Source organism: Sarcophilus harrisii, chromosome X (assembly GCF_902635505.1).
Source record: "Sarcophilus harrisii chromosome X, mSarHar1.11, whole genome shotgun sequence".
Lineage (NCBI taxonomy): Eukaryota > Metazoa > Chordata > Mammalia > Dasyuromorphia > Dasyuridae > Sarcophilus > Sarcophilus harrisii.
Window position 1 is genome coordinate 24,442,255 of NC_045432.1, and position 12,926 is coordinate 24,455,180.

The 12,926-nt window shown below is 36.3% G+C and overlaps 1 protein-coding gene across 1 annotated transcript in view; it reads right to left on the minus strand.

The window, feature by feature from the left end:
• The window catches only part of LOC116420351 (X-linked interleukin-1 receptor accessory protein-like 2), a 138,626-nt gene that overhangs the window by 95,471 nt on the left and 30,229 nt on the right, over nt 1-12,926 (minus strand). Inside the window, exon 3 of the mRNA XM_031945050.1 lies at nt 4,738-4,924. Within this exon, the coding sequence (XP_031800910.1) occupies nt 4,738-4,924 (187 nt within the window). The remainder of the gene's footprint in view (nt 1-4,737; nt 4,925-12,926) is intronic.

Sequence of the window (12,926 nt, forward strand, 5' to 3'; positions counted from 1 at the left end):
TCATTGTTCTGATTAAACATTTTCGAGATTGACTAGAAATTGAAGTCCACTTCACAAATCTATAGTTTGAAACATCTGTTCTCCTCCATTTTTTAAAATTAAAACTGGGATATTTGCTTTCATTTGGTTCAGTAGTATCTTTCATTTTTGATTATTTTCAAAGCTATAGATGTCCAACACAATGAAAAGAGTGCTGGACTCGTATTCAGCACATCTAAAGTTTGAATCCCACATTAGACACTTTCTAGCTGTGTGATTCTGGACAACTTATTTAATTTTTCTCAGCCTCTGTTGCTTATTAGTACAATGGGGATAATAACAACATGTACCCCTTCCCCATTTGCATATACATATCCCGCTGCTGCTGCTACACCCCATCCAAACCCCTTGGAATAATGTATTCCATTCCAAAGTCAGAATCATGGGTTGTATCAGAGGTCAATTTTGTGCTCCTATATCAGGATCTCTAGTTATTCCTAATCGCCTGTTACTTATTCTTTCTACATCTCTATACTGATAGCTGAGACTAGATCTTATTACTGGTTACATTCTTGAATCTGATCTCCTATGAACTTCTGGGTATCTCAGCTATCCTTAAAGGTAGTTATTCTTTATATCTAGGTTAGTGGATACATAAAAGTGGTTTTCCACTTTCCCCTTCCTTTTCAAATCAAAGCTGTTTTGTTAGATTTACAAGATATATGGCAAATGCATTCTCTCATGAGGTATAACCTATTCCTTGTCTATAGCCCATTATTCTATTTTAAACTGAGGTCCAGAAATCCAAATCCCTTTTTCAGATACCATCGTCTAACCAGATTTTCAATTTATGAATTCTTACTCTCTCTTTTGAATTCATTTACTTGGAATGGCAGCAGAGATATGAATACTACTTTTGCCCGAACGGTTGCTGGTAACATCCATAGTCCTTTTACTAAGACACATCATTTATGTCTACGTGAATAATCAGCATTCAATTGCAGTGATCAGGCTTAAACCAGCTAGGACAGCTTCCTATCACATCATTGACATATGCACTCACAACAATAGATCTCATTCACAGCATCCTCGAAGCAGTTACTGAGAAAAGTAGCCTAAGCTATCACGTCCCCGTCTGTGGCCTTCCACAGCCATTTCAGATTGCTGTCCATCCCCATCCATTTTAGTGAGGGGCAGTCTCCAGGGCATCAGTGATTTAAAAAACACCGTAACCATGGTTCTTGCCCAGTGGAGTTTGGAACAAGAAGAGATGGTCGAAATGCTCAAATGATTTGAATAGTCCCACCCCAGTGTCTTGGATAAGAAGCTATAACAGGAAGGAGTAGGGATGCTCAATCCTAATATCAATCATTTAGCTCTTTAAAAAAATTTTATTCAATGGCTTTTTATTAAGTTTCGTTAAATGGAAGAATACCGTGCAAAGAAGACTAGACATCAAGCTGGGGATTTGGGGTGTATTAGTCAGTAATAGTCAGTTTAATAAGTTAAGACAAGTGGCTGAACTTAATTATTACATGACTTTGGGCAAGTCATTTAACATTTAATGACCAAAACTTCCTTAGCCCCTTCCAGGTATAGTTCTATGAATCTATAATGATCACGGGTAGCTTTCAGCACCTTCGTGAGCCTCAATTTCATCCCTTGTAAAACAAAGAGATTTGACTAGATGGTGACTGATGTCACTTACAAATCAATTATCTCATCCCATAATGCAAGGTGTACTCTTTGCCAATGCTATCAAACTCAAATTAAAATGGGGGGCCCAAAATCCATACATCAGGATCCATAAAATTCGTTAGTTTGAAAAAGTAATGTTATCTTTATTATATTTTATTTACTTTGTTAAATATTTCCCAATTATGTTTTAATCAGGTTCTAATCCACTAGGGAGTATGGCGGGCCACATATGTGTTTGACACCTCTATTCTAAGGATACATCCTAGAGCCTCATATATTCTGTTTTGATGGTTTTCTCAGTTCCCCTGGGGTCAATTATCTCTATTTAGATAACTCACCAATCTATACAACCAGCCCTATTTTCTCTACCCAATTCCAGACCGGGCTGTCCCTTAGGCATTTCAAAAATTCACCTTGTCCAAAACAACTCAATAGTTTGCCATCTAAATGACCCTTCCATGTTTTCAGCTTTCTTACAGGACACCAGCATTGCCCCCTCTGGAAATTGCTATCCTCATATTTAATTGCTTAAAAATTCCCATCAATTCCAGTTCTGGAACATCTGTCTCCTTTCTTCCTCTTACATATCTAGCACCCTAGTTCACACTCAAATAGCCTCTTAATTGGATTACTCTAATCACCTCCTAATTGGTCTCCCAGTTTCTAGTCTCTAATCTCTTTAATTCATCAGCTAGAAGACTAGGAAAATAATCTTCCTAAGGCACAGGTCTGACCATATCAAGCCCTCTCTGAAAATCCCCAAGTGAAATTCAGTTTCCTATAGGAAAAAAAAAAGAATTCCTCAGCCTAATTTTGAAGATCTCCCACAAGATCTGTTTCTAACCTTCCTTTTTCCAACATGATTTCTTTCATACTATTAAACTTTGTGAATGCCATTTCTGTTAGTCTAATCAGTCAAGTGAGAGTCTTCATGACCACATTAGGAGATTTCTTGGCTAAGATACCAGAATAATTTGACATTTTCTTCTCCAACTCATTTTTCAGATGAGAAAACGAAGACAAACAGAGTGAACCGAGTGTCCTAGGGTCGCCCAGATCGAAAGTATCTGACAATAAATTTTAACTCGGGTATTCCTAATTCCAGGCTTGGGTACTCTTATTCACTAGGTTCCAGTTGCCCCTTGTGAACTTTGTTCTAGCCAGAAGACTACTAGCTGTCCTTCAAATTCAAAATTCTATTTCTCACATCAATGCATTTATAAAAGCTGTTTCTCCTGCTTACAATGCAAGGAATACCTTTTCACCTCTGTAGCTGAAAATTCTTAGCCTCTTTAGTGGACAAACAGGAGAGCCAGCTTCTATGCAATATGCAATGCCTTTGCCGATCTCCCTCTCTTTACCTGATAGCACTTTCACCTTACAGGGATGTCAGACATGACTGGGGGAGTAAATTGAAATGGATGGTGGTTTCCCTCTATGGTACATAAGTTACCTGTCCTGATGAGTTTCCATTATAACCCTTTAACTTCTTCCAAGTTAAAGCAATTGTTCACATAGGTGTCCCATGTCTTGCCTATAAATATGCTAACAGGAACCCAGCCATCAATGACTCCAAGTGTTCCCAGGATGCTTGGTACCTGACAGGAGTGCCGCCATGTTAACCTTGGAAATTAGAAGCCTAACCTCCAAAGGAAGGTACTCCATGGCTTTGGGAAAACATCCTGATGCCCTGAGTTTTTTTTTTTTTTAATTTAACAATCACTGACAAGCACTGCAAATTAAACTCTGGTCACTTTAATCCAAGTATATATATTATATCTCAGTTTATACCCACTTGTGCTTTGCCATGAAGCAAGGAAATGTGAGTCCCAGGCTCCATTAGCCAAATTCAGACATTCCCAAGCTTTTGAATAGTGTTTGCACAGTTCATTCAACAAAGAATCCCAATGGGGATCAGCAGAATAAATTCTGGACTCCGATGGGGTGCTTGTTCTTGTGTCTTATCCAAAGTAGTGGGCTTCTCCTCATTCATTTTATCATTTGGGAATCGCCTATTGTTGGCAAATAGGAGGATAAAGTATTGACTTGAAATCAGGAACAACTTGAGTTCAAATCCCATCTAACACACTTATGTAGGAGTCATTCCATCTTCATTAATCTCAATTTCCACTTCCGTATGTAACATATAGGGCAGCTAGAAAGTCATGGATAGAGCACTGAACTCAGAATCAAAAAAATTAATCTCATGAGTTCAAATCCTGCATCCAACATTTACTAATTGTGTGACTTTAGGCAAGTCACTTAACCTTGCTTGTCTCAGTTCCTCAAATACAAAATGAGCTGGAGAAGGTAATAAGAAATTATTCCAGTTTCTTTGTCAAGAAAACCCCAAATGGGGACGTGAAGTATCATACTCTACTTAAAGGATGTAACAAATAAGAATATATGGGGCAATTAGAAGGCATAGTAGATAGAATGCTAGGTCTGCAAAAAGGAAGAACCAAGTTGAAATCCACTTTCACTTACTGTAGGACTCTAAGTTAATTAACATGTGTTTTCCTCAGTTTCTTCATAGGTAAAAAAGAATAATAACAGAACTTCCATGAGAGGGCTGTTTTATGGATCAAATGAGATAATAATTGTAAACCATGACCCTTGGCGCACAGTAAACACTATATAAATATTGTCTTTCTTTCAATCATGTCTGACTCTTCTGGATCACATATGGGATTGTTTTGGCAAATGTACTGGACTGATTGGCTATTTCTATCTCCATAGAAATGTCAGATATTGGATATTATTAGCAATTAACAATGAAGTGTTGTTCAAATCATTTTTAGTGGTTATTATTATTTTATTTGAAAAACACATATACTGCATATTATTACAATAACTACCATTATAATTATTTAATTGGAATAGGTGGGGAAAAGGGTCTTTGGTATCATACCATCAGAGGGATGGACAGATCGTCAACACTGATTAATGGGAACTTGTAAAATTTTAAAACAACATCAACAATAAGAACAACAAGAACAATATGCCTCGACCTCCCCCTCTAATCCTGTCCCAGAAAAAATCCCTCCCCTCCCAAATTACCTTGTACCACACGACATCCGGTTCCTGCTCTGCAGTTTTGTAATCGTCCATGTCTGGGCAGACAATCTCCTTTCTTTTTGTGACTTCGGATTTTTCGGAATAGCGGATCTGGCTATTGTAGCAAAGTCCAGATTCATTCTCTGCCACTGTCAAGGACATAGACACCTTCATACAATAGGTTGAGTTTCTGGAAGAAGAGGGAAATGACAGAATGGCTTTACTGGATGCTTACACCTTCATTTCTCTGATTTCTAATTTGAGAGTATTGACTTTTCCATTTAAGATTTCACCTAAGAGGGACTTCCCGCAAGGCCGAAAAATAAGAGATGTTATGTAAAGCCCAGTCTGTCCACCATCCTTCAAAAAATGAGTAATACACAAAAGAAAGTAATCAAAATTGGAACATTAGAAAGAAGGCCAAGGAAACTACTCCCTATAAGGCAATTCTTATAAAAAAATACAAGATCTAATTACCGGTTTATATTATTTTGCCCCATGGTTGACTGCTTCAAGGTTAGAGAAGCAAGACCCTCAGACACCCCGACATCACAAACACTATATAGCGGCTCAAGTATTTGCCCACTTTCAATAATCTAAGTACAAAAGAACAGGAAACCTTTGATGGTCCCCAAGGATGGAAATAAGGTAGCAGTGATAAAAGTTTAGAGTGAGGAAGATATGGGTATAAATGTAGTCTCAGAAACATACTAGTTATGTGACCCTGAGAAACTGAGTTCATTTCTGTCTGCCTTACTTTCCTATCTTATAAAATGGGAATAATAATATCTCCTTTATAATCCAGGATTGTTATAAGAATCAAATGCAATAACATTGGTAAAGTACTTAACACACTGACAAGTACATAGTACTACATAAATATTAGCTATTACAGCCTGAACCTGAGGGAGAACAGTTATAAGATCAGCTTTGTACAGTATTTGAAAATGGGAAACATAGCAATGAGGAAGAAGTAATAATAGCAACCAATAAATAGGAGATGGAAAAATCATTCTCCTGTCAATATTTGAATTATTGTGTATGTGGTACACTACATGGGGTTGGTATGGGATGAAGAACAATTAAGATGATATTCAGTTCAGAAAGAAAGTTGTAAAATGAAGAAGTTTATCCACAAAAAAATAATTTTTTTACATCAGAAAAACAGCAAAGCAATGATCAAATATAATGAATCAATACCATGGAATGAAAGAAGTCAATTAAAAAAACCCTAGTGGGGATAGCTAGAAAGTATAATCGACAGAGTACTGGACCCAGAGTCAGGATGACCTCTGTTCAAATGCTGTCTCAGACATTTAACAGTCATTAGCTGTGTGACCTTAGGCAAGTCACTTAACCCCAACTTCCTTGCCAAAAAAAAAATCAAACAACTTAATGGAAAAGAAATTGCTGTACCTACATAAGATTTTGTGAAATCATACATTAATAATTAATATATGATTAATAATCATACAAAAATTGTGAAAACCTCCAGAATCCATAGAATGGTACAAAAGAGCAATAAACTTATTGAAAATTTCAGAATATTAGACGAGGAGTTAAGGCTATCAAAAAAATTAAAAACACAAGCAAATGAGTAGAGCATCTAAAAGACAAAAGGGAAGAGTACATGAAACAAGTCAACAGTAGATTTAGAACTAAAAAACAAAAAAGCAGGAGAAAAAATTCTCAAAGGAAATTAAAAAAAAAACAAAAAACCAAACACCAATATAGGAAGAGAAACAACTGGTACTGAAGGCAGAAGATGCAGAGATTATTGTAGATCAAATTTTCTATAACATGGAGAAATTTTTAAATAACGATTTAATACTAAAAAATGGTATAAGAAAATTATACACTTATATTCAAAAAGAGAAAGCAAAATACAAATTGATAGAAAACAAAAGGGAGATACATATCCTGGAAGATAACAATGCATGTTTATCTCTATCCTCTTCCCAGATTTTATAGACTTGGAAAATATACTACTGAACTTTCATTGATTCCATTGGAAGGAACCTGCTTTAATCTATGTATTGAATTCTAAAGGATAGAAAACCAGTGACCAGTGATACTTGTTGACAGAAAGGGATGGTATAAGATGTTTATCGGATTAAATAGAGTACCTCACTCTCGAACTGGTATCTACCCTGGAAAAAGGACAAGGAAAAACAATGTCATTAAGTAGCAAACCAGTCAGAAAAAAAATTAAGCAGAAGTTCGTCAATCAAGTGACCGCATTTTACGCATGGTTGGGAAATGTGGAAAATACTGTGCTTATTTCAGGTTGCCAAATTTCAAGTAACAGTAGAGTGTCCACAAGAGGCCACCAAGATGGTAATAGGCTCTAAATTCATAGCATATGAAGATCACAGAGGTTGTTTATTTTTCGCTCTTGAAAAGGAACATAACATCAAGGAGGTATTGAATTTCAGTGAGGGAGGGCTGGGCAAAGTCACCTGCCTCATTTTTCCCTCCAGAGGCATCTGGGTGCAGTGGCCAGATGTAGATCAGGATGACAGGAGATGACTGGATGAAATAGGAGACTTTGGTCTTTTTAAGCTAAGATCTTCAACAGGCTTCTGTTGGACAGAGGCCGTACCCATTCAGTGATTAAGGCTACCTAGCAATTGAGGCAAAGTATTTCCTCTTTCACCTAGTCCAAAACAACTAAGTAAATAAATGAATGAATCAATCTGGGAGAGGAATATCTTCAGGGTTTCTGGTAAAAGCAGAAATGACTGCAATTTACATTCAAAATGAGTTGATCTTGACCAAATGGAGCTTGGTCTAGGACCTATTGACCAATTAGAATAAAATTGGTTTTGGTTTAAGGCCTTATCCTTAAGAAAAAATTCTAGCCAGTAAACCTCAAGATATCTCGAGAGGGTTCAGAGGTGCAGAAGAAAAAAAATGCTTTTAAGAGAATCTGTAGATAAGGGTATGATACCCTTTGTGGAAAGAGGGAGGAAAGGACCAAAATAGGAAGATCACTAGAAAGACATAGAAATTTTTAACCTAGAGAAGAAAATAATTATTTGGGGTGGGGGAGGGAAAGAGAGGGGTAGAGATTTTAATTGTGGAAGAGGCAATTATCTTCTTTTGTTTGACTTCAGAGGGTAGGGCTAGTAAGAACGTGTAACTTTTGTAAAAGTTACAAAAAGGCAAAGTTAGATCTGATTTAATTTAAAATGTTCTAATAATGGGAGCTTCCCCACAGTGGAATAAACCGTACTAAGAGGAAGAACTGTTCCTTTACCACTTATTGACTAGGAGGCCTTCTCATCCTAGAACATCCTTCCATTCCCATACCTCCCTTGTCCCACTGGGGAGTATCTTCTATAATCTCCATTTTGATTAAGGGACGCATAGTTTATTTCAGAAATTTATTACCATATCCCTAATTGGCCATGACCGTTATATCCTTATATTTTTAGTTCCCTTTCTCCCATTGGAATTAAAGGACTCTTTTTTTTTTCTTGCATTTGTATTTCTAAAGCACTTCACAGAGTACCTAGAAAAAAGACTCCTTTTCCCAAAAGGAAAGACTTCACTAGATGACCTTTAATCTCTGAAATGCTGTTATTTGGAGTTGAAATCTAATTGTCCTGGGTCTTGCACCTGCTAGGCTGGTATTTGGGGTACAGTTTGGGGACCCACGTATTCAGAGGGTTAAAAAAAGCATATCTTATATGGACTGGCTGAAGCAAGTGGAGATATTTATGCTGTTCCTGCACATAGCGAGTACTTGCTAAAACTTAACATGACTGAATAGGGGGAAGATATATGCTAGTTGTGTTCAAGTATCTGAAAGACACTGCTCTACAAGAGAAATTAAGCTTATTCTTTTGGTTTAAAGAAAAGAATGGAAATTAAAGAGTACAGATTTTAGCACAATATAGAAGTAAACACTAATCTGAACCTAGAATTATATGCTTTTGGAAAATGCAATAATTATGAAATTTCTATATCTATAAAAGATTTGTAAAGTATTTTCCTATAAGAGATATTTTATTTGATTAGCACAATTACCAGTTGAGGTGAGTGTGATCCATATTGTTCCCATCTTACAAATGTGGAAAGTGAGGCAGAATATGATTAAGTGATTTGCCAAAGCTAATGCATTTAGAAAGTTTTAGAGTGGGCTTTGGAAACAAGTCTACCTAGAACTTGTTTTTATCTATTATCTAATATATCTATTATATTACAACTATATATTAATCTATATTATACATATCTATATTTTGTCTATCCAATCATATATATAATATATAAATAAATATGTATACACACCTATTATATATAATAACTTAAAGTACTCATTTGGTACGTTAGCCTCACCATACAACATATTCCAAGGGTTTCCTATTTCCTATAAGGTCACTTGAGGGCTAACCCACAACCCTGTCCTGTTCAGTGCTCTATCCCCATCTCATTGAACCCTGGTACTTTTCCTGTGTGTCACTGGTTTTGTCAAGACACAAAGGGTCCCCGGGTTACTGAGGTAGCAGTCCTATGCATCATGGGAAAAAGGTCCAGCTAGACTGAGCCATGAGGATTGTACGGTGAAGTCCACAGCTTAAGCAGCCTGATAGTGTGGAGCTGAGGCTGATTTTTATGAAATGTGGAATCCTGCCCTGGCCCAGCTCCCACTAACAATCTTGCATTATTTAGATTTTATTTTAAAAAATGCCCCAGGCCAGTTCTATTTAAAATGTTTCATATAACTAGGACCTAAAAATGCTACTTTTCTTTCATTAGGTACAATTAGAGCTGTGTAAGGTTGAGGAGCTAGATGGTCTAGTGAGAAAGATCAGGGCTTGTTCTTGCTTATTTCTTAGCACAGCTTGATGGGAACAAAATACCTTCATGGAAACAGGGGCATAATGTTGTACCTGTATTCAGTGGACTTAAGTCTTTCTCAGTGCTTTGAAACCTCATTGATTCTGAGGTCATTAGAAGGGAAAGGGGGCAATACCAATTTTATAAATGGAGAAACAAATGGAGAAATCATTTTTTGTAAAATCAAAGAGAGAGAGAAATAACAAAGCAAGGAATTTTATTTATTTATTGTTTGAAAGATAAAATTATGATTAGGGGAAATCATAGCTTGATTAGTGGTTGTGGGCCACCAGCAGGTATCTGGACAGTTTAAATACGTGGCACCCCCAATAAAATATCAAGCCAGGAACCGGACATCAACATCATCATGTCCAACTTTTGATATGTCCGCTAAACTCTTGGCAAAAATTCCCATCATTAAAATTTCTCAAAAAAACCCTCAATATTATGTCTATTTCTGATATATAAATAACAATTTTGCTTCAATATGTCCAATTATGGATCCTTAGCAAAGCATTCCACATCATATTTTAACTGCTAGAGTTTTAAATTTCTACATGTGAGGATGTAATAATATGGATACACACACACACACACACACAGATGTCTAATCTGCCTCTGATTTTCTTTACTATATTTCTTTCTGGAAAAGGTATGGCCTTCCAGAGTCACACAAGCCCCCCGAGTTGTATCGTAACCAAACTGTGTGATACCTAAGATTACCAATGGGTTTCATGTGGGTATCTCTATTTGACCATACCATTCAGAATTCACATTCATAAAACCTACAAATAGATTCAAAAATACATTTCCTTATATGTGGAATACAGGACCCATAGATCTCATACAAGAACTACAGCTGTGTACATGCATATGTGTGTGTACAAATACACACACATAGTACACAACAAAGTTTTAATTCAACTCCATATAAGTACAGAAAGTGCCATGGTTCCATAGTAGCATAAAAATCATCAACTAAATTCTCTTTCCTCTATACTGGGTGTCATTTCCTAGTGGGTCCAAAAAGATTACAGATTCACAGCGCCACCTAGCAATTTGGATTTCATTAACAAAGGATAACCACTTAGGATTATTAGACTCGCCAACCTTTTGATCTCCAACCTCAATTCAAATTAATCTTATAATATCTGAATAATTCACAATAGTAAAAGGATACAAAATACAGATGAATTATTTACAAATATCATGGCTTTTGTCCTCAAGGACAAGTGTTTTTCACTACAAGGTAGATTTATTTGATTTATATATACACAATTGATTTATATATACCACGTATATGTGTGCATGTATGTGTGTATTTCTGTATGTGTCACGTGTCCAATATATTATAAGTTCCTTAAGGGAAGGGACTATTTTGGTTTGGACTTTGTATTTTCTGAATTCAACATAGTACAAGGCACATAGAAAGCACTTAATAAATTGTTTGATGACTAATTGTTACTGTTCCTCCCCGCAATAGGAGCCATGGATGTGACCTTCTGTCACGAAGGGGCTTGAACAATTCTCCTTTTCTTGATGGAAGGCTGTATCCTCAAATACTTGACCCTGGACTTACACATGTGGTAGCCCTGATAATTAATGTTGACTAGGAACTTCTCCCATCCTGTACCAAGAATAAATGGTAATGGAGATAGAGGGAAGTACTGTATGGTTAGACAGGGGCAGGGAATGATGACTACTATAGTGCATGACAGTGTCAGCATCCCAGAAGCAGATAGGTACTAGGTTCTAGTCTCTGGACCTAGAACTGGGAAGAATAGAATTGAAATCCAACCTCAGACACTAGCTATATGACATTAATCATTTATATAACCTCTGTCTCACAGGCTATTGGTTTGGGATTCAATTCTTATTGATGGCAACAGAAACCTTACTCTGCATGGGTGCATGGGACAGAGTTGGGAAGAGATAGGAGGTTCAGCTGTCAACCAATCCCCTTTGAGGATGCTTCAAGCAAGAGTCTTTTTCAAGTGCCACTTAAGGGACTTCACAAAAAATAGTTTTCTTTGAGTGTCAAGTTACTTCAGGTTCTAATGGCGTTCAGATTAAAAAAAAAAGATGGAGAGAACAATTCCAGGTCACTTCTTGTATCACTTTGAGCAAGTCACATAACTACTGTCTACTTGTTTCCTCGTGTGAAAATGGGACCGATATTAGCACCTACCTCCTTGCTTAGGGATCAAAGAACATATTCTAAAAGAGTCCTGCAAGGGATCTTGCACAGATTAAACAATTAATGAATGTTTCTTTCATATATAAATGCTACTACTACTAATAATAGTATTACTACTAATATTAATTAATATAAATGCATCTGTATGACACATTGAGGTATATAAAAGAGAGAGGCATTGAACATTTATACAGTACCTACTATGTGTCACAAACTGTGACAAATGCTTTACAAGTATTCTCATTTAATCATCATAATACCTATGACTGCTCTTATTATGATCCAAAAAAGATCTTGAATGTCTCAACCTTTGTGCTGAAAATAATAAGATGGAATTAATTCAGTGAACTAAATGTGAAACCAACATGGAATTGAAAAACCCACTTATCAAATATAAGATAAAAGCAACGATTGGCCATGTTATGCTCTAACCCCCAAAGCTTATGCAAACCTGGGTTGCACTAAGAAAGAGATCAAACCCTGGGAAAAAAGGAAGTTATAATTTTGATATACTCTGTGCTGATCAGAGCATGTCTGAAGGACTGTATTCATTTTGTTGTAGCACAGTGAAAGGCAGACATTAATAAACTGAAAAGCATCCAGAGGGAGTAAATCAGGATGCTAAATGGTCATAGATCCATGGGATATGAGGCTCATTTGAAGGGATTCATGATATTTAGCCTCAAAAACTGAACACTCAGAAGTAATGGGGATATAATAGCTTTATTTATGTATTTGAAGAACTGACATATGAAAGTGTGATTAGATTTATTCTACTTGGCTCCAGAGGGCAGAACACTGATAGAAGGTAGAAGGAACAAGGAGGCAAATTTAGGCTTCAGAGGAGAGAAATTTTCTAATAATTTGGAATGAGCAAAAAAAAGTGAAAAAGAATTCCTTTGGAAGTTGTGGAATCTAAGTTCTTTCTGGACTTTAAGCATAGGCTAAAAGACCCTGATCTTAGACAGGTTCAATAGATTCCTTTTAAGGTAAGAGTTAAATTAGATGGCTTATAAATGGAGCACTCCAATGTCAACGTTTGAAAAGGCAACGAGATGCAAAATGGATTCTAAATTAGAAATATTACTTTTCTTTGATGACAGCTCTAGAATGACAGCTCTAGGTAAACTTAGAAAAAATGCAAAAAAAATTC